General features: G+C 37.1%; 1 protein-coding gene across 2 annotated transcripts in view; it reads left to right on the top strand.

Annotated features, from left to right (window-relative positions):
- The window catches only part of rgs7a (regulator of G protein signaling 7a), an 89,098-nt gene continuing 66,602 nt past the window's right edge, over window positions 1–22,496 (top strand). The window contains exons 1-2 of one of the 2 annotated variants that reach the window (XM_065297355.2): window positions 1–160; window positions 1,366–1,488. In XM_065297355.2, coding sequence (XP_065153427.1) covers window positions 1,411–1,488 — 78 coding nt within the window. In that variant the 5' untranslated portion in view covers window positions 1–160; window positions 1,366–1,410. The remainder of the gene's footprint in view (window positions 161–1,365; window positions 1,489–22,496) is intronic. The other variant, XM_065297356.2, reaches the window with a different exon arrangement.

Raw genomic sequence — 22,496 nt, 5'->3', positions numbered from 1 at the left:
TTCAGCAGAATCAGCGCGCGCGATGACGCGTCAGCATCAACCAAAGCATCGCTAATATTTCCAATGAATTACACGTCCGATAGCTGACGAGCCGCACGGAAACTTGATTCATCCTGGGATCGCGGATTCCATATATCAGTGGAGACGGGGCGTGTTTGAGGTGAGCAGAAGATATGCTTTATGTTTGTGTTGTGCATTTTATTGGTGATAACAGCACTCGTGCATGTGCTGCAGAGGAGCTGTCTGTGGTTCTGAAAGCATCGGATGTCTGCAAGATTGTGCATTATTGTCTGTGCGTTTATGGCGCAACGAAATTGTCTCCCTACTTGCTTTTTTGAAGGGTTGAAACGTACACTAAGACAGCGAATAGGCACTGACACATCATGAAGGTTTGCATACATGACAGGGTCGCGGTGCAATGTGGATCAGCGGTGGATTTAAATGGTGTCCCACCAATCCAACTGAGAGATGTGTCTAAACTTGGACTATATGTACCAATGTTTACTGTTAGCAGCAATGTGTTATCAGAATACCCGTATAGTTTAATACTGGGAGGAAAATCCATGAACGATTGATGCTTGATTTAAAAAAGCAAAACATGACTAAAACATTTGATAGCCATGCATTTGTGTACACACAGTAGTGGACAAAAGTGATGGGGTGGATCAGTGTTGCCTCACAGCAAGATGGTCCCCGGTTCGAGCTCTGGCTAGGTCAGGTGACCTTTTTCGGTGAAGTTTACATGTTCTCCCAGTGTCAGCATGGGTTTAATTTGGATACTCCGGTTTCCTCCCACAGGCCAAAAACATGCAGGTGAGGTAAATTGGAGATGCCAAATTTCCCCACCCCCAGCGTGTGTATGGATCAACCTGTGTTAGGATTAACCAGTTCTCAGTATGCCTGGAGGGCATATTTGCATTTTATGTGCTTTCAGTTCTTTCTCATCAAAATATGTGGTACAAAATGGAGAAAACTAAACATGGTTATGGTATTCATTTGACACTTATTTTGGTAAACTACATGCTATCAAGGAATACGGTTGAATATACAAGATGCATCAAATATAGCTTACATTGACTACATTTTGATTTTCTTTTGCTTCTAATTAAACTTTGGAAGCCTTGTGCATGTGTTACGTGTTAATAATATAAATTTTTTTCCAAAGTTGGACATTACTTTTGGCCACTACTTTGGTTAAGCTTAGAATTCTACAATCAGGTTAAGATCAAATAAACTTTTAGATAAGCTTAAGCTTTACAGCTTTATGAAGGTGTAGCATTACAAATATGTGTTTTATTTTTATCAATATGTCAGATAATAGTTAAACTGTTGTGCATGTCTGAATGACCTGTTTTTGCCTTTCAGGTTTATAGATCCACTGGAATAGCTGTTTTGCCGTCTTTTAGGACCATGGCGAAAAACAACAGCCTCCATTCAAACAGCAATGGAGAGACTGACGACTCCCCAAACATGTTGGTTTACAGAAAGGTAGGACATTTTTATAGTTTGCAGAGTGCAAACTAGTTTATGACCGTGTGGCAGCTAGCCTCAGTCTGCCCAATACGCGTTTCGCCAACGAATATGCAATATGTATATTACTCTCACTTTCCCTGGCGGGATTTTTTCTTACTGATGATTGCTAATTTGCTGTCACTGTTTGAGGCAAAGTCATCCGTGTTGCTGATGGAGCACTGAAGTCTGTCATCGTGGCTGAGAGCCACTAACGCTACCATTCGTCCCTTGGTGACTCAGAAACGAAACATGAATTTTTCAAGAAGCTATTATCACATAATTCAAAGACTTGTGTGGCAAATTATGGTTTCACTCATGGTCAGTTTTTGTGTCATTTATTAGTAGCCTGCTTAAATGAGGTCTGATGATGAATCAAATATCAGAGTGGCTCCATGAGATGAATTAATCATTGTAGTTTTTGTACCCAGCATACAAAACTGGAAAGTAAGAGTGATGCTTATTTGTAATGCTAAGGTTTTGTAGGGGGTGACTGCTTACAAGTCCAAAGCTCATACATAAAGCACTATGGTTTTCTGGTCCTACAAATTTTACGGATCTCTCCATCAATATAAGTCCATGCACTATTGATGTTGAGCAAGTTATGTGCCACATTGTAAGGGGTTTGTTTAAATCACTCACCTTATTTACAAGCAATTGATGCATGTTATATCAGACAGCTCTAAAATCATTCAAGGTAACTCGCGAACCAAATTCTTTAATCGAACAAGGATTAAGAATTGCTTATCGGATCGCCAGCAGTACATATCGACTCAAACTCCAGCGCTTTTCAGCTGCTACACCTCTGTCTTGAACCGGCTTGCCTTCGGTTTTCTCTTGAGCATGTTCAATTTCAATCTGTTCCCTCAGGTGCCACTGAAATATGTTGTCAGAACATGCCAGTCAGATATAGTTTGGAGACAGTGAATCATCCCTCTATCAGGGGCTGCAGAACGTCTCTTTTAAGACACTATTTTATCTTCCGTCTTTCAATTCATTTCCTTCACCCTTCAGTTGATTTTCACATTTCTTCCATGCTGGCTCAGTCTTATTGTGAGCTGTGTGCTGTGGAGATGCAGGAAAGAGAAACGCTATTAGATGCAGTCAGAAATACTCGGGCTCTTTCCTTCACATCTCAGAACGTAACCAGATTTAAACCATCTGAATATCTTAAAAAGCTGAATACATTTATGAAGGATCTTGAGCTGAACACGGCATCGTAAAACGTAATGTTGCTGTGTTAGGTTAAAGCCTATAGCTAGAGTACTTACGTAAAACAACTGTGTATTACAGTAAGTAGTATGCAGTAGCACGTTTCAAGAGCCTGTTGTGAATTGTATTTATTTGCTCATTATATATTTATTAGCAAAGGTCTGCTGTAAAAATGCATTAATATTATAGAATAAAAAATAGTATACTTACATAAATCAAATAAAAATAGCAGACCTCACTGACCAGGTCATAAACAGTTCATCCAAAAATGAGAAAGAGAATTTAATATAAGCGTGTTCTGTTTTCTCAGGAGTGTGTTGCATAAATTTATCCTACTTTAGTAACAACAGATGAAGTTTATAGGCTTGGATGCCCATCCACGAATATGTATTTCTTTTGAGAGGAAAAGGAAGGAGAAATAATGAGAAATTTAGTGTAAAATTGACTCGGAAATGTTAAATAGTGCACTGTGCACACATAAAATGCTATGAAAAATTCCTTATGCTATGAAAGCAGATCTTGCACACGTGAATAATCAAAAGTGAAAGAGTCACTTTCACTTAATGAAAGTCTAATAAATTAATTCATTCATCAAAGATAAATTGTCATTACAGTTATCTGTGTACAGTTGGAGTATAGCCAATTGCACTGTGAATAAATGTTTTGTCAGTTAACCTAGATATTTGCTTTATGCATTAGCATCTAAATAGGTTTATTAAAGTTAATTACTTTATTCAATATGCTTGATTCAACCTGACTACATTAGTTAAATCGACAAAAGCGTAAAATTTTGAGGGTCAGTTAGGTGGAAACAGTTTAAGTGAGAAAGCAAGAAAGATTTTTCTTCCAAATGTAAATTTGATTTTGACAGGTTTTTAGTCTGGTTAGAAAAATTGGTAACACTTTACAATAAGGTTGTATTTGTTAAATGGATACTTCATCCAATTCGGAAATTACCCCATGATGACATGTCTATCATATTTCAGACGAGCACATTTGGAGTTATTTTAGTTAATGTCCTTGGTCTTGTAAGCTTTATAATGGTAGAAACAGGGGTTAAGGAACAACTTCTGACTTTGAACCCCCAAAACATGGCTCCAAAGGGTTAATAAAGGTCTTCTGTGTGTAATTGATTTGATTTTGTAACAAAAATATGGCTCCAAAAAAATAAAATAAAAAAATAAATGGCTCCATCTTGGACTCACGCGATTCATTAGAGAGTTTTAGCTTAGTGAGCATGGTTGCCATGGTACGTTGCGTAGTGAATTGCATCCAAGATGGCGTCGTTACCGGAAACTTGTCATACATACATACCTGTCAACATTGGGATTTGAAAATAAGGGAAATCTCTAACATCAGCAAAACAATTCTTAAATCAAGATATATTTTCTTGATGAGCAAATTGACCTGAGAAAATAAGTCTAGTTTTTAGACAATAAAACAAACACAGAAGAAAACTACCAATGGGTTAAGAAAAAAAATCTTGAAATAAGTTTACTTTTTTAAAAACACTTCATTCAAGATAAATCAATGTAACATTTTCATACCCATTTCGCAGATTTTTTTTGCTTGTTTTAATTTCAAATTCCCTTCACTTTAATATTTTTGTCTAAACACTAAACTTATTTTCTTAGGAAAGAAAGTAAGAAAGTCATTTTTGCAGTGTATACCTTGTATCATTGTTTCTATGGCTCTCTTTTATTGGCAAGTGACTTGTTATATAGGTCGCAGACGTTGCATCAACACCTTCTGAGCTAAGCAGTAAAGCACAAACAGCAGTGTGTCCCTACATGCAAAGTTACAAAAAATCCCACCACACGCATCCAAAGATGCACGTTTTTGTACACTGGCGGGCAGACTTGCGCGGTAATGCGCATGGTGGTTGTAGCTTTGTGCACGGCGGCACGTCATCCTCCACCCACCCTTGGGAAGCTTTTATTATTATTATTTTATTGGCGGGTGTCATTTGAGTGATATGTTACAGATATACAGCCACTTGCTTTACCGTAGGTGAATGTAGCAAACATCAAATATGACCAGTGGGATTTTTTATAGAAAGACTAAAAATACGGGAGAAATACAGGACATTGTGTCAACGGGATGATGGCGGGAAAGAATGGTAAAATACAGGAGAATTCCAGGAAAAATGAGAGGGTTGATAGTTATGAGTTATTATAGTTTATAAAGTTTAAAATATGGATATTTTTCCTTCAAGATCGCATCAAAATACCTTTTTTAACCCCTTGGAGCCGTTTGGATTACTCCTGTGAAGTCAGATGTCAGATGTTGTTCCCTGATCTCCGTTTTCTATCATTATTAGTTGTAAAAGCAAGGATATTTACTAAAATAACTCTAAACGTGTTTGTCTGACAGATGATTGACATATGTATCTTGGATTGCTTGAGGGTGAGTAAACCATGGTATTTGGCAGTTACAATTACTTAATGCAATAGCTAACATTTACTAACAATGAACTATACTGCAGCATTTATTAATCTTGGTTCATGTAAATTTCTCCATTTACTAATACATTTATAAAATGAAGCATTGTAATTGTTAACATTAATTAATGCACCATAAACTAACATGAATAACTCTATTGACAAATTGTTCATTCTTTTTTCATGTTATACAACCTTAAAGTGTTACAGAAAAATTTAATAGCTTCAAAGCCTGGTCTATGCACAGTGCACAGCAAAATCTGTCAGCAATGTAAGACAGAGGACCTACCCCGAGTCTGAGACTTTTAAAACATTTAATACAGAAGGGTAAAGGATTTTTTTTGTTTTCAAATTTAAGTTAGCAAAGAGTTAACCCCATACATACACAGGAAAAGCACTGACACGTTCTTTAATTTATTCAGCAGCTTTTCTGGTATGTCATATAAAGTTTTTACTGTCGTACGTAAATCTACCTACCTCCTCTCCCCACTCAACACCTAACATAGCACTGTAATAAAATGAAAATCCTACTGTGTAGATGATGACAGTTTTACCTCCCTTGGTATTTTGCAGAGCAGACCTGCACATTCTTGAGAAGTGGCGATGTAATGCTACTCTGAAGGGAGAGCGAGATAGATCGACAGACGGAGAGGAAAAGAGAGAATTGTAGATGAGAACGTGTACCTGATGTCTTGCGTAGCATCACATGTGCCGAAATAAAGCCTTCAGTTTCTTTGCCACAGCAGTACAGTACACAGAAATCTGTTGTTACTTCGTATAGTATTGCTTTTATTGCACCGCTGAGAAAAAAATTACTGATTTGATTTGATGAAATGATGCTTGCTGGCATTAGTGGTGTTAGACTTGGTAAACTATTAAACCTGGCCATAAGCAAATGCATAGCAATGTGTAACCAACCCCTCAAGCACCTTGCTAACTCCAAAGCAACACCTATCTGGAAATATCGGACATCCCAGTATCACAAAATTACGTACATATAGTCACATAAATTTGTGGATCTTTTGCGTGACACTGACATGGTTTTCCGCCTTTTCATGTGAACATGTTTACGTGTCACTGTCACAAATTTATTACTCAACTGTTTTGGCCTATTTTCTTACCATTGTCGCTTCGATTTAGGGTTAGATTTACATAAAATGACACCCTTACCCAAACCCAACTCTAACCCTAATGCCAGACGACAACGGTTTAAAAATAAAAATAAAAAAATTAGGAGAAAGGTATAAAGTAATACTTATAGTGACATCCTAATGCAAACACTACATCTAACCCTAAACTGAATCATCAATGGTTTGAAAATAGGAAAAAACAGTTGAGTAGCAAATACGTGACAGTGACACATAAACAGGAATACGTGAAATGTTCACGCAAAAAGGCGGAAAACTGTGACTGTGACAAATTTACGTGACTATAGGTAGATAATTTTGTGATAGACACAACACACATTGATTGGTTTGACTTCAAAAATGTTAGTAGAACAATAGCATTAGTGCTAACTATTGCAATACTTGTGTTCATTCAAGTTGTACACTGTAAAAAATTGGAAATAGTAAGTAAACCTAAAAAATCAAGTAAATCTTTAGTTATTTTGTTCAGTATTATTTATTTGATCTATAAATATTTTTTACAGTGTACACACATTTTTAGATATTCCTATGCACATCTGCTATTGTTCATAGCCTTAGGGCTGCATAAATTCCTACCATTAAAATAAGAAGCACAGATATTGCAGTTCGGTTTTGAAGGTTTTTCATCTCACCATCAGCTATCACACTGTGTTAAAAATGCTCAGTCACACAAACTGCTGCCGGTGACTATAAAATCTCTTTCAGATGATGGAGACACCAATCTGTTCCAAGACAACCATCTCGGCTTTTGCCTTCTTATGCATAATTCATATCCAGACCAGCATGCCTCTTTTTATCATGCCGTACATCCGACGTCGAGTGACTGCTGGAGTTTCTTGGGCAAACCGTGTATAAAACCACAGCTTAGTTTTTCTGCAGGGTTGACTCAATCATGTGCTCTTATCATTTCCCATCCCTTTTTTTGTGGTTTGAGGAACAGCTCATCCTTCATCGGTGGTCCATGACCCTGAGTTGGGTTGCCATCGGTGACAAACTCGTATGACTCATTGTACGCTATCTGAACGCTTTGCTCAGTATGCCTGTCTTCCGGCTGTTACGTCAGTGTGGTTTTAAGAGTGGTAACATATGTGCTATTAGTGGGGGTTGTAGTGGGAAATGAGATGGAAATGAGGAATTGTCTATCGACTGCTTTAGATGCTTTAAGTAAGATGTGTGCTTTTTCTTCGGTTTGACACACTCGTGTGTCACTGTTATGCCCAGGCAACCGCCATTCATGTTTGCTTGTTTGTTTATTTTTAACGCCATTCCAGCATCATGGCGAGAACTGGTTAATCCATACATGAGTTAATCCATACACACATTGGGGGAGGGACAATTCCAATTAACCTAACCTGCATGTTTTTGGCTTGTGGGAGGAAACCGGAGTACCCGGAGTGAACCCACGCTGACATAGGGAGAACATGCAAACTCCACTCCAAAAGCTCATGGGCTCGAACCAGGGACCTTCTTGTTGTGAGACAACAGTGCTGCCCATTTATATTTAAAGGTCACATAACACACAGTGTTTCTGCTAATCTTGAGTACCCATCGAGTAGTATTGCATCCTTTAAATCTCCAAAGAGTCTTTAGCTTTATCAGGTTTATAAAAGACAGATCAGCTGACAGATTAGCTACTTTCCCCAAAAAAACCTAGAGCAAAGCACGCAACACACAAAACATTATCCCACTATCTCTGGACAACTTATGATTCCCTACATGTTTATGTCGTTTACATTATATGCCCTTTTGCGACGATTGCCAACAAAACACAGACATTTGATGCAGTTTTACTTACCGCCTGCGACTCACCCCTCCATATAAATTAAATCCGGCTTTGAAAAAAACATGCTTGCACAACTCCGCTGCTACACTGGTTAAACAAACTATATCCAAACTATATATTGTTTCCAGAATAACGGTTTTATTGGGAAGCTGAACAAGCTTAAATTTCCCTCACAAACAAAACACACTTCTCTGATGGTGACGTTGATTTCGTGTCAGCTCTTGGTTGGTGTGTGCATGCACTATTGAAGTGCCCATATAAGGACTTCCTCTGTACTTCAAGCATTGATATTGTCCATAAAATAACTAAATCTGTCACAATGATTAAATAATCGTCTCATTGCGATCGTTTGACCTCATCACGATGATTTCAGATCACCGCAATGATTGAACATCTCTTTAAAAAACACAAGGGGAAGCTGCAGCGCCTGTATAAATGAGAAAGGATGAGATGGCACCCTTTAACTGACAGTGTGATGCTATACATTGCAGAGCCATTCAATACAGTGGCATTTAAAGAAATGAAGCAAAACTTTGATAAGAAGTATGAACTGCCAATGTAAACATACATTTCCAAAATAGCAATTCCAAATGTAGGGAAATGAAGGATGCTATTCTTAAGGATCTGTAAGGAATTAATTTTTTTGGAGCCACTATGTGGTCCAGTACAAATATGACCTGTTCTGGTAAAGTAAGTTTATTTTTATTGCATTATTATTATTAAACTTTAATGTGTTTATTTCTTATGAAGAATTTTCAGTTTTTTAAAGATATATTCATTAAATAATTACTTTTAAATATTTGCTATGTGTATTAATATTTACTTAATTGAAATTATCACAACAATGTGTGAAAATGTTTTCACAACAAACAAAATGTAAGAATTAATGTAAAAGCAATAAAACAGGCAATTAATCGTCATAATCGTCCCAATTTATTAGACAATTAACTTTCAGCCTAATGTCATAATCGTGACAGGCCTAAGCAAGATTGGTACTTATGAATCGCTCATTCATACTTCCATCACTGAAATTGTCCGTAAAAGAAATAAAGCAAGGCTGTTATGTATGGATCTCTCATTCGGCATTTGGCACAGAAATACTCTGTCATACATTCAACTGCTTTTTTGACACTTTGCCTGTTTAGCATGAGGAATCCAACTCTTGAAGAAGTTGCATCCTAAATGTATTCCTTTTAAACCATCATGGTTGGAGCCATTAAACACAGCTTTTCTAATAAATCTCCCTGTTCTGGATTGTGACTCTTCAAACTTTATAACATCTGGCATTGTTTAAGGTAATGTTGTTTGTAATTTTTAATGTAAAAGTGTCTCTCATTGTATACTTGAGTTCATGCATTGTGTGACGTAACAGATTGTGGTTGGCTATGGGTTTGTTTTCTATTCATTGAAATTGAATTGTATTTAAAAGGTCTTGACTTGTTTTAAGAGTGTTTATGTGGACCTAAATGTTGCTATCATTAGTTAACATTAAATGTTGCTTGTCTTCTGAGGGGTGCGAATTTAAAATATGTGTTTGGGGTGTCGTGTGTGTAGCTCATCATTTCAAAATATGTGTTCGTTGCGTCATGTGAACGACGTGCATCATGCGTCTTGTCAAAATACGTGCTTGCTGCACACGCATCGATAGGTTTTATGACAAAAGAGATGCTCACAGAAAATACTCGCAAGACACTAACTTAACACATAACTCTGATTACGTATGAGTTTATGAGAGTATCTGGCAAACATGAGCGTCTCTTTTATCATAAACTCTTTCGAAACGTCTGCAGCAGACATGAATTTTGACATGTTGTGTGAAGTTTACATGACGCACCGAACACATATTTGACATGATGTGCCACATTCATGGCGGGCTAAATACACATTGTGACGAGCTTCGCATTGTGCGTCCTCGAAAAAGAAGTCACCGCCCGCCACTGTGCGGGATTTCATTTAAATATTTTATACCCGATAGTTGTTTTCGATTACGTCCCTACATGTATCAGCTTTTCAGGTGTGCTTTAGTTCTTGTTTATTGACTAATAAATCCACCCCCTTTAATGAATTTCATAACTATTACTTACAGATTTTAAATCGCCACAATGTTCCTGTTATTATGCGTAATCTGTATCTCCAGGTTTTGTCAATATTATGCTCTCATAAATATTTTTCCTTGCTGAATTTCTGATGAATGTCTGTTATTCTATTGAAAAGGCCACATGCTCTTGAATCGAGAATGAAATGAGAATAAGGTTGGCACATATGTCTTTATTTACAATATCTTATGCTGGAGATTCTGTTCGATTCAAGGCTTAAATTGCATCACTGCACATTGCTATACTTCATACAGATCTTCAATAAAGTCAATTTTAAAATTTCATTGTGGTTAATATTGCATGACTAGGTTATCAAAGTTTACACTGTCTGTACACATGGAAACTGCATGTACATGTACATTCCGCATATACATTATGTAATGCCTTTATTAACTAATATGGTAACACTTTACAATTATGTTGTATTTGTTAACAATTAGAACTATCAATTAAAGGTGCTCTAAGCGAATTGAAGCGTTTTAGACCATAAAACATTTTTTGTTACATACCGGAAACATCTCCTCACTATCTGCTTGCTGCCTGTCCGCTGATCAAACTGTAAAAAAACGCGATCTCTGTAGACAGCCCAGACTTCACAAACGGCAATATCAACAAATGGCCAAACCTAGCAGCACAAAACCAAACAAAGTATTCCAGCCAATAAACGACAAGAAGGATTTGGGGGTGGGGGTTGGGCGCGTTCATGAAAGCACGGAAGGGAGGGGGAGGGGGAGTAGTTAGCTACGCTCTGTCTGTTTGAAAACAGTTCAAACATCAACAGGAAGTGACGTCGCACATTATTCGCTTAGAGCGCCTTTAATAATACTATACTATAAATAGCATTTATTAATCTTTGTTGGTAATCTCTGCATTTATTAATACATTTATAAAATCAAGCGTTGTAGTGTAACTAACATTAATTAATGCACCATAAACTCCACTTTCAACTAACATTAACAAAATTAATAAATGCTGAAATGCTTATGTTTACCAATACAACCTTTTTGTTAAGTGTTACCACTAATATATTTGAAAGGCATTTTAAACCACATTTAAAACCACACGTGCTGTATATTTCACCTGTTTATTTTGACATTCATGAGAATAGAAATTTAATTCATTTTTATTTATATAGCGATTTTCACAATTGTTTATTGTTCGAAACAAAGAAAGCAATAAATAACCAAAGCATATTTACATTTCAACTCAGCATTAATTGGGTCAAAAAGGGGTGAGCCCATCCCGCTTGGTTGTAAATTAACCCATGCTGGGAAGTTTCAACCCAAAATGCTAGGTTGTTTAACCCATTGTTGGGTCAAATATTAAAATGTTCTGGGTTCATTTCAACCCAGCTGCTGGGCTCATCCCTTTTTGACTCAACGTTGGGTATATCTTTAATAGAAGAAAACTTGCAATCTTGTTCATAACATTCCCAAGTATTGATGCTTGACACCTAGTTTAACCGTGCTGCATGCTTTACCCATCTTGTTAATAATTACAAGAGTGTGTATGGATCTGTGTGATTGATTATATGGATCTGTGTTGTTGTTTGTTTGGATTTGTTTGGGTTGCTTGTGTCTACTGGATGTTGTTGTGGGTTATACAGTAGCTGTCTGCAGGGAGAAGAGCCTGTAAGTTTTTTGTCATGTAAATGATCATATTGATGAGAGCGTCCACCAATCAGTGCTTCAATAAAAACATTACATGATCATTTGTTTATCGGACTCAGTTTACAGAAGCTTGATCTGAAATGAAAATCATGTAGCCTTGGAAAGTGAAGGCAAAGCCGTCTTTTGGATGGAAAAGAAATATGTCAAATTTTTATTGTTGAAGTAGTTTTGAATTTTTAAAAATGCACTTTGATAAAGGAAATAATTGTAAAGTCTTTGGGAGAAGCATTGAAAGCTTTTGGTTTGATTAGACATTTTCAAATATAAAACTTTACAACTATTCTATTTAAAAATAGTATTTACTTTCATATTTCATTTTCGGTATTTGAGATCCTTGAATATTGCAAAGTATATTGCATATCAAACACATTAAGGGTCAGTAAATAATCTCTCTCTTGGCAGCTTTAGAATATCTCTCAATAATAAAGCTGTTTATGTTAGTAAACAATTAATTTATCAAAGCAAATAGATCCATTGTTGTCACCTTTTGCCATTGTTTGTGATTGTGTTCAATTAAGCATTGCTTTTAAGGATGGGCTTAGTTAGTCTATTATTAAAACATAAAGGGAGATTTACTTTAATTATATAATACTGGGACACATCCATACACACCCACATACGCACAATGCCTGGAAAGATATGTCTACATGTGAGGTCAAATGCTCCCTGAGGTGTCATTAAATTTAGGCTTTCTTAGACAATTGCAGTCTAAGCAAGAATATACTGAATGGTTAAAAACATGCATATGTTATCCACGACGGAAACAATTTAAAGCAGCTCAAAAACTATTTATTCATCCAGCGCAATGACATAAACCTGATTTTTTTCTTCGGTTATATGCACAGGTATTCTCCAAGGGGCTTTTCTGCATATTGCGTACTCATATCCTCATGTTTCAGCACAGAGCTATTACATAACATACTCTTTATTCCACCATTTAGAAAAAACGAGACGTACCTTCTAACCTCATTGGCCACGGATGTATCTACGTAGCTGTTTAGCTCAATATATGACATGCCCCTTTCCATTTACCCTTATCACCTCTGAGAAGACATTCAGTCCTGTTTTTTACATATTAAAGCTCTTAAATGAAACGGAAGTCTCCCGTCTCCTTCACTTCCCTCCACTATTCACTCCTTTTCATTCATGTTTCTTCTTCTGATCCTGCTGTCGTGACTGCTGCTGATCATTTCTGTATCTGTTGAAAAGCATTAACTTCATCCCCAGACGCTGAGATCAAGATTCTCCATTCGCGGTAACTGACGTTCTTGTAGTAATGGAAATTCTAACTCGCCAATAATGTGTTGATAACACAAGCATTCTCAGGAGGACGGTAGAAATGTAAATTTGGAAGTAACACAACCTTGAACAGTAACTTGTATAACATGAAGTAACAACCTCAATGTTGTCGGAGCTGATGGTGTAGTGGCCGCCATGCTCTAGCATGTAGTGCTTTCGCACTTTCGGTGACCCAAGTTCGATTCCCGGCTCATGTTCATTTGCCAATGCCATACCCCTCTCTCCTCCCTGTACTTTCATGTCCTCTCCTAACCTCACTGTTTAATAAAGGCAAAAATTGTCCAAAAAATACAACTTTAAAGGGATAGTTCGGCCAAAAATTTTATTAAACCCATGATTTACTCACTCCCAAGCTGTCCGAGTTGCATATGTCCTTCGTTTTTCAGACAAACACATTTTCGGATATTTTAGAAAATGTTTTAGATCTTTCAGTTGATTAAATGTAAAGTTAAGGGTTCCACGACCTTCAAGTCCAAAAAAAGTGCGTCCATCCTTCACAAATTAAATCCAAACGGCTCCAGGATGATAAACAAAGGTCTTCTGAGGGTAATCCGCGCGGTGTTGTTGTAGAAATATCCATATTTAAAACTTTATTAACGTAAATAACTACCTTCCGGTAGTGCCGCCATCTTAGACTCCTCTGTATTTAGGAGAGAGTATCAGCGTAGTGTACGCACTTTTCATAGTGCCGTATGACAAATTCGGAGGGCGGGGGCACAGAGCAGCAGCAGAGAAGCCTCCATGGCTGCGTAAGCTCTCATCCTGAATGTGGACGCGACTAAGATGGCGGCGCTACCAGAAGGTAGTTATTTACGTTAATAAAGTTTTAAATATGGATATTTCTACAACAACACCGCGCGGATTACCCTCAGAAGACCTTTGTTTATCATCCTGGAGTCGTTTGGATTTAATTGCCTCAATGCTAGTGTTTTGCTTTATTTCTAGGTTTAAAGTGCCCATATTATGACTGCTTTTTCTACAAGTTAAATAGGTGTATGAGTTCCATAAAACATGTTTCAAAAGTAGTTTGCTCGAAATAGCTTTAGGAAAAGATTCTTACCCATCTCTAGTAGTCTCTGTTTCAGTGCATTTTAGATTTTGCCGTTTTGAGTGGTCATTACATATTTATGAGCTGCTGCTCCTTTGGCCACGCCCCACTACTAACGTCATGTGCGCATGCGCAATGGTATAGCGAGCAGTACAGACCATACTGTGATATTTTTTTATACATTATGTATATTTATATATTGTAATGGTTTATGTATTGCCGACAGACAAATCAAGCAAAAAAGTATCACTAATAAGTACATTCCAGGAGAATAAACTCATTACACATAATGATTCGAGAGTAAATTGTGATGTGATAGCAGTCTCAACAATACACTGGACAACGCTAACATATTCCCATTATAAAACATTTTCAAACGCATTATTTTCACAAATTACAGAAATTTAGACCCGCCAGACAGCAGCATGCTATTTGCTAGAAGCTAGCGGGGGTCTGCCGTGTCTTGGGAAAGTGATAAGAGACTCGGGGGTACGTTAGGCTTGTCGAAAAAGCCGGGTCTGTAAGGCCCGATCTTGGTTAGTTTGGCAAAACACTTTTTTAGTTTGGCAAAACACTATTACTTAGTTAGTTCATGTAGAATTGTAAAATACAGCAGTTAAATATTTCTTTTAACTTTCGAAAAGTACGGTAGCTGGTCAGTGGCTTTGCAGGAGAAACCATGCTGCAAACTAACTAGCATAGCGGTTAAACACACACACAAGTTCACCCCCTCGACGTGCACCAATTTGTGGGCGGGATGACATCAGTTTTTTTTTTAACGCTGCTAACAATATTTACAGTATATAGCCTACTGTCTACAAACAACATTGGGTTAACAATAACACTGTCCAAAAAAAAAAACACCGTACAAAATTGTACCTATTAAAAAGTTCCATTTAGGTTCAGATATGATAGTTTGAGGTACCAATACTGTATGTAACTTTTAGGTACAAAAGTGTACTTTTCAAAAAGTGCCACCCCAGTGACAACTTTTATTGTCTGTACTTGGACAGCAGAGTGGCGAGTTATGAAATTGATATTGTGGATTGGGCATCCCTGCATGTGCCATACATCTTTTATGTGTCACAGTCTTGTACATTACTGCTGTTCTACAGGGCTGACTGTTGAGTGATATGAATTGTATTTTTGAGTACTAAAGCAAAGTGAAGATGATATAAAGAGAGAGACACACACGCTGACATTCATAGTCTATATCCATTAACCTTTTTCTTCATCATTGTATACCTCTTACACTCTCAGAAATAAAGGTACAAAACTGTACCTTTTCTGTCACTGTACCCTTTCAAAAAGTACAGCTTTGCACTTAAGGATTTCATTTTAGTACCTCAGAAGTACATTCTGGGACCAAAGAGAGCTTATTAGTACCTCAAAAATTCATATTAGTATCTCAAAGGTACATATTGATACTAAATTTTTACCGGTACATATCTGTACCTAATGGCCCATACAATTGCCTTTTTAAAGGGTGCTGCCCCAGTTAGGGTACATATTTTGACTTTTTTCTAACAATGTAGGGTCCTTAAGGTACGGTAATCTACCCAAAATTGCATTCTGTTTTGTATTCCTGTAAAGGTATCAAACGTAAACTTAGGGTACAGCCCCAGTGACAGAAAAGGTACAGTTTTGTACCTTTATTTCTGACAGTGTACTTTAAACCTCCCTCTACCCTCTTTCTGTTTCCCGGCCTGTCATCCATACCATGAAACATTGTGCTTCTTTCCTATTTCTTGCCATTCTTTCTTTCATTAAAGTATCCAAGTATCAGTGCACTAAATTTCCCAGTGCCTCTTTCAACCTAGAAAACATGAAAAAGATCAACCCAGTAACTTAGTTTTGGTAAACCATTCTGTGCACGCATGTGAAAAATTAGGTTCAGATTTGTTGTTTTGTGAGGTGGGTAGCAAGGTCAATTACAATAAAACCGCCCCTTAATCTGCACTATCCAACCACAGCACTGCCATTTAGTGCAGAGAGAAAGAGAAAATAATTGACAGCACAATTGAGTTTCAATTTTAACAAACCACCATCATGGTGATCAGTGTTTGCATTTCATCTGCTCATTTGCTTTTTAAAGGACACACCCAAAGAGGTACAGTTTTGCTTTGCCCTACTAAGTGGCAATTTTAACGTGCTATAATAAATGATCTGTGGAGTATTTTGAGATAAAACTTCACATACACACTCTGGGAACACTTTTACATTTTTAAAAAATCTCATTATATGACCCTTTGATCTAACAAAACAAAATCCATAAAAAAAAAATCTCTGAATCGATTCTTATTAAGCATTTTTTAGTTCAGAGGCAGGGCTCGACAATAACAATAGCCCAATGGCCCGGGGCAAGCGTGAATGATGTTTGGGACAGTTAACAGAACTGTCACCTGCCTGTTCGGACCAGTGCTACATTGTCACAAAAGTTTATTATCTGCTTGTGTTTTAGGCATTTCCAATGTAAATGTTTAAATGTCCCGTTCTTTCTGAAGCTTTGATTGTGTTTACAGTGTGCAATATAGCATGTGTTCATGTTTCACAACCGTGAAAAACCGCGGTATTTTTCACACAATTTACTTATCTCTATAGCGCTGTTTTCACTATCCTCAAAAAGGGCTGATGTCTTCCTTGTTCTATGAAGTCCCTCCTTCAGAAATATGTAATGAGTTATGATTGTGTAGTTTGTTTAGTGTGTTGTGATTCGATAGCAGCTTAGCTTGCCGTTAGCTTAGCTAGCGACTGACGTATTCCTGTGGGCGGAGTTTAGTCAAAAAAACGTTCTACTGATGTCATTAAAGCAGGAAGTAGAGGGCTGTTGTCCAAACCGGTCATACACTGTAAGTTTTGAAAGGCGAATTCTGTTAAAGAAAATAAAAAAAAAGAGTCGCCAAATTGGTCGCAATACCCACGAGACATGCAAGAAGCAATATGATTCAAAGTTATCGACATGTTGCCATATTTGAAGTCTCTTGAGCTGTATGCTTACAACAATACACTATGTATTTATTGATAAATACACTTAAAAATAGTAATCATCTTGTCTCATAAATGTATTGTTTGGCTTCAGAAGACATATTAGAAGCTCAGATGCAAAAGCCGGTAAACGCCACCTCTGTCAAAAATAATATAATTATATTAACCAAATGCTCTTGGCACGTATTATATATAATCAAATAACTTTCACTTCAAATCCACTTAATCCCACCCTCAGGCCATTCAAAAATTCCAGTATGATGGCAGAATCCATTAAGATTTTGTCAACTCTGTTGAAAAAAAAAATGTTAAGTGTTGAGTTAAGTATTAAATGTTGGGCTCTATTAAAGTCCATTAAAAGTAGAAAAATCCTGCAATGTTTTCCTCAAAAAACATAATTTCTTCTCGACTGAAGAAAGAAAGACATCAACATTTTGGATGACATGGTGGTGAGTAAATTATCTGGATTTTTCTTTTAAGAAAATGGACTAATCCTTTAAATATGGGTATTTTCTTAAAAAACACACATTTTTTAGAAAAAGCTGAAATAATTGCATTTTTGTAAAGGAATTTTGTTAGAGATCAGATTCAGAACGATTATCAAAACACAGAGTTTAAAATTATTAAATAATTTTTTGCTTCAGTTTTTTTTGCAGTATTACAGAGTAACATAAAACCTCATCAGGAACACGTTTTTATGCAAATGTTTTCTGTTAATTGTTTTCTCTTGAAATGGCAGTGCTATGGTTGGATAGTGCAGATTAAGGGGCGGTATTATCCCCTTCTGACATCACAAGGGGAGCCAGATTTCAATGACCTATTTTTACATGCTTGCAGAAAATGGTTTACCAAAACTAAGTTACTGGGTTGTTCTTTTCACATTTTCTAGGTTGATAGAAGCACTGGGCACCCAATTAAAGCACATGGGAAAAGTCAGAATTTCATGATATGTACTCTTAAAAAAAGCTAATTTACAAGAAAACATGTCAGACACATCTGTCTCCCATCCTCTGTTGTTTCCTTTACGTGTCACTGTGTTCTTTATAACATCCTGAGATCCTGTCTGTGTTCCCCTCCTTCTGTGTTTTAAGTATAACAGGAAGAAAAGATGAGTTGTCAGGCAGGAGATGGAATGACTCACTTTCACAATACACTCATGAGTGTGGAAAGCAGTTAGCATGTTATTGCACTGCTGACTGGGGTTTAAATAAATTAATTTTAATGTTGATTTCTCTTTCCACCTTTTAATGTCAGGTTATGGGAGAGTCTTTAATCATTTAACACCAGTAATAAATCAAAAACGGCTTAGATGTTGATTGGGGACAGAAATGTTGTTGAGTGCTACTGTAGTTGTACAACACTTTTTTTTCGAATTCAGTGTTGTGTCAAATTCAGACAATGTCAAACTCCTACTCTCTTGGACCCCAAGGCATGTTTGTTTTGCCTGATCAAAAATGCCTGTCACATTGCACCATGTCCTGAACAGATACAAAAAGAGACAATGGATGAAAGATACTTTTTCTATATACATTTTGTCACAACTGTGACCATCATGCTTTGTAGCTCTGTCCTCTGTGAAATCTCATTCTTCAGAAATTGTGCTTGGTATATATCTGCGTAAACCATCAAATTTACTGCCTGGCTATGACAGTGGGGTGTCATAATTTAACTTAGACTGAAAAGTTGCTTGTTGGTGGAAAATTTTGTTATATTGTGCCTATAGGCCACTGTGTTTTTCTATTACAGCCGAACCTATAAGTAAAGTTACAATTAAACTGTCAATATGTCAGTATATATAATACATTCACCTAAAGGATTATTAGGAACACCATACTAATACTGTGTTGGACCCCCTTTCACCTTCAGAACTGCCTTAATTCTATGTGTCATTGATTCAACAAGGTGCTGAAAGCATTCTTTAGAAATGTTGGCCCATATTGATAGGATAGCATCTTGCAGTTGATGGAGATTTGTGGGATGCACATCCAGGGCACAAAGCTCCCATTCCACCACATCCCAAAGATGCTCTATTGGGTTGAGATCTGTTGACTGTGTGGGCGATTTTAGTACAGTGAACTCATTGTCATGTTCAAGAAACCAATTTGAAATTATTCGAGCTTTGTAACATGGTGCATTATCCTGCTGGAAGTAGCCATCAGAAGATGGGTACATGGTGGTCATAAAGAGATGGACATGGTCAGAAACAATGCTTAGGTAGGCCGTGGCATTTAAACAATGCCCAATTGGCACTAACGGGCCTAAAGTGTGCCAAGAAAACATCCCCCACACCATTACACCACCACCACCAGCCTGCACAGTGGTAATAAGGCATGATGGATCCATGTTCTCATTCTGTTTACGCCAAATTCTGACTCTACCATCTGAATGTCTCAACAAAAATCGAGACTCATCAAACCAGGCAACAAGGTGTGTTGTGGCTTCACAAATGCTTTGCTGCATACCTCGGTTGTAACGAGTGGTTATTTCAGTCAAAGTTGCTCTTCTATCAGCTTGAATCAGTCGGCCCATTCTCCTCTGACCTCTAGCATCAACAAGGCATTTTTGCCTACAGGACTGCCGCGTACTGGATGTTTTTCCCTTTTTACACTATTCTTTGTAAACCCTAGAAATGGTTGTGCGTAAAAATCCCAGTAACTGAGCAGATTGTGAAATACTCAGATCGGCCCGTCTGGCACCAACAACCATGCCACGCTCAAAATTGCTTAAATCTCCTTTCTTTCCCATTCTGACATTCAGTTTGGAGTTCAGGAGATTGTCTTGACCAGGACCACATCCCTAAATGCACTGAAGCAACTGCCATGTGATTGGTTGATTAGATAATTGCATTGATGAGAAATTGAACAGATGTTCCTAATAATTCTTTAGGTGAGTGTATATATATATACTAAGGGCAGATTTACTAAACAGGGCAAATAAGCGTGAGTGTGCAATTCCAAAAAAGCACCAATGGCGCAAATTAACTCTTTCTCCGCCAGCATTTTGCATGATTTTCACAAAAGTTAAATGCCTCCTAGAAAATCGTCTTCTTTAAATAAATAAACATACAATATATTAAATGAAAGAACAGACCCTCTGAAAATTTGAGGTGTGTAATCCCTTCTAACTAAGGCATAGTACAATGAAAAGAACTGAAGGACAAAAAAATTAAGGTTTACAAGAAGTTTTGAAACTTCTGGTATTATGTGACTTCTCCTATACCTTGTTTACACTGTCAGTCCAAATCCGATTTTGGTGCATTTGGTAACATTTATTGTGTAAAAATACTTTACTTGTAACAAACAGGAGATAAGGAATTTACAAACGTGTGGAAAGCTGTTTCAGTTTTAGAGTATTTTGAAAAATATTACTTAAAAAATTTTCTTATCTCACCATATCCAAAGTTACAAAGTCAAAAGTGGCCTAAGTCACATCAGCCATATTTAGTTCTCAAGGCATGTTTGCCTGATGTTTTGTCTGATGTTCGTACTGTATTCACGTCATGTCTGCCTGTTCCTGTCACTAGAGTGCTAATGATATCTTTAGATGCTGGCAGAAGCAATCCATCTGCCAACTCAGATTGAATGTGACATGAAGTGCAGACAATGCATTGATCTCACAACCCTTTAAACTGTGCATATGATATGTGGATCTTAAATGTGCATTAATTGTCTGATCTTTTTGCCTTCAACTACTTACAATGCATTGCAAGGACAAATCTCTTTTCTCTTGGAAAAATCTCTTCCAGGTCACAGGATTTTATCTGCAGTGCTGACAGGGTGTGAACACAGGGACAAGACTCATGTTCTGCAGGCATGCTTGAGTTTTCCGGAGTCTGGTTATTTCAGATATAGGGTGATTTCACAGAGGACAGATTTTATGAGCAGTCGGGAGCAATACGTGTTTGTTTGACTTGTCTGTAGTAATAGCTACCATTTTGTCAAAAGTTTGTGACAGACGATATTTTGTCGTGACTGACACATTTTTTTATTTTAGCCTATAAATCTATTCCATCCCTAAATGTATTGTTTAATTCCTCAGATGAAAAGCCAGTGTCTGTCAGACCTACCCAGTTTCATGAAATTATGTACCTATAGTCACATCATTTTTTAAAATCTTTTTCATGATACTGTCACGAATTTCCGCATTTTTTTGTGATCGTATCACAAATTTCTGTTTATGTGTCATTGTCACGTATTGGTTACTCAACAGCTTTTTTCGTATTTTCAAACCATTGTTGCTTTGGTTTAGGATTAGATTTGGTGTTTGCATTAGGATGTCACTTTAAGTATTGGTTTATACTATTGTTTCTGATTTATTGTTTTATATTTTCTCATATAAACCATTGTCACCTGGCATTAGGGTTGGGTTTGGGTAAGGATGTCATTTTATGTGATGTTACAATTTGCATTCAGTTTCATTCAAACAGTATACTAAGGTGACAGATACGAAGCCCAGTAGCTTGACAAATTCAATAAAAGCTGAACATTAGACATCACAAACAATTATTTTCAAAAAGACAGAAAGCAAAAACAGATAAAAACGAGGGGCTGTCACAGAAAAGACACGATCCCCCTTGGTTCTCAAGCGTGTTTTGGGGACATGCAAGGCCCTGCAAACCTTTAAAAACCATAATCAAAACTTTAAAATGTAATCTAAAGTCAATTGCTAGCCAATGCAAGGAAGCCAAAACCAGAGAGATGTTGGACCATTTCCTAGCTTCTGTCAGTAGTCTAGCTGCTGTATTTTGTACCATCTGCAGTCTAGAGAGCAGGGACTTTAATAAACCCACATATATCGAGTTACAATAGTCCAGTCTATAATAGTCCAGGCGTGGATCACAATTTCCATGTCCTGGAAAGACAAAATTTTCTTTAACGTGGCAATGCTCCGTATTTGGTAAAGACTACTTTTACCTACAGCATTGCCTTGTTTGTCAAATTTCAACTCTGTGTAAAAAATTACACCCAAATTCCTGGCTTGAGGGTTCACATTAGTGGCTAGAGAAACTGTTTGGCTAACTTAAGTGGGACCAAAAATAACCACTTCAGATTTAGAGTCATTAAGCTGTAAAAACCTCGCAGCCAGCCAGGCTCTTATTTCATCTAAACACTTAAATAAATTACCAAAATTGGGGTCATCATTACATCTTAAAGGCAAATATAACTGAATATCATCTGCGTAACAATTAGAGATGCCCAAATCGATCGGCTGTAGATCGATATTATCGCATTAAATGACTCGATCGTCAAAAACGAACGCAGGGTTAGTTGTAACACAGACCGTTGGTTGAGCGTTTTGAAATATG

The sequence above is a fragment of the Paramisgurnus dabryanus genome, chromosome 17 (genome assembly GCF_030506205.2).
Source record: "Paramisgurnus dabryanus chromosome 17, PD_genome_1.1, whole genome shotgun sequence".
Lineage (NCBI taxonomy): Eukaryota > Metazoa > Chordata > Actinopteri > Cypriniformes > Cobitidae > Paramisgurnus > Paramisgurnus dabryanus.
The sequence above is the reverse complement of the archived record's forward strand: the minus strand, read 5'-3'. Positions and strand labels throughout refer to the sequence as shown.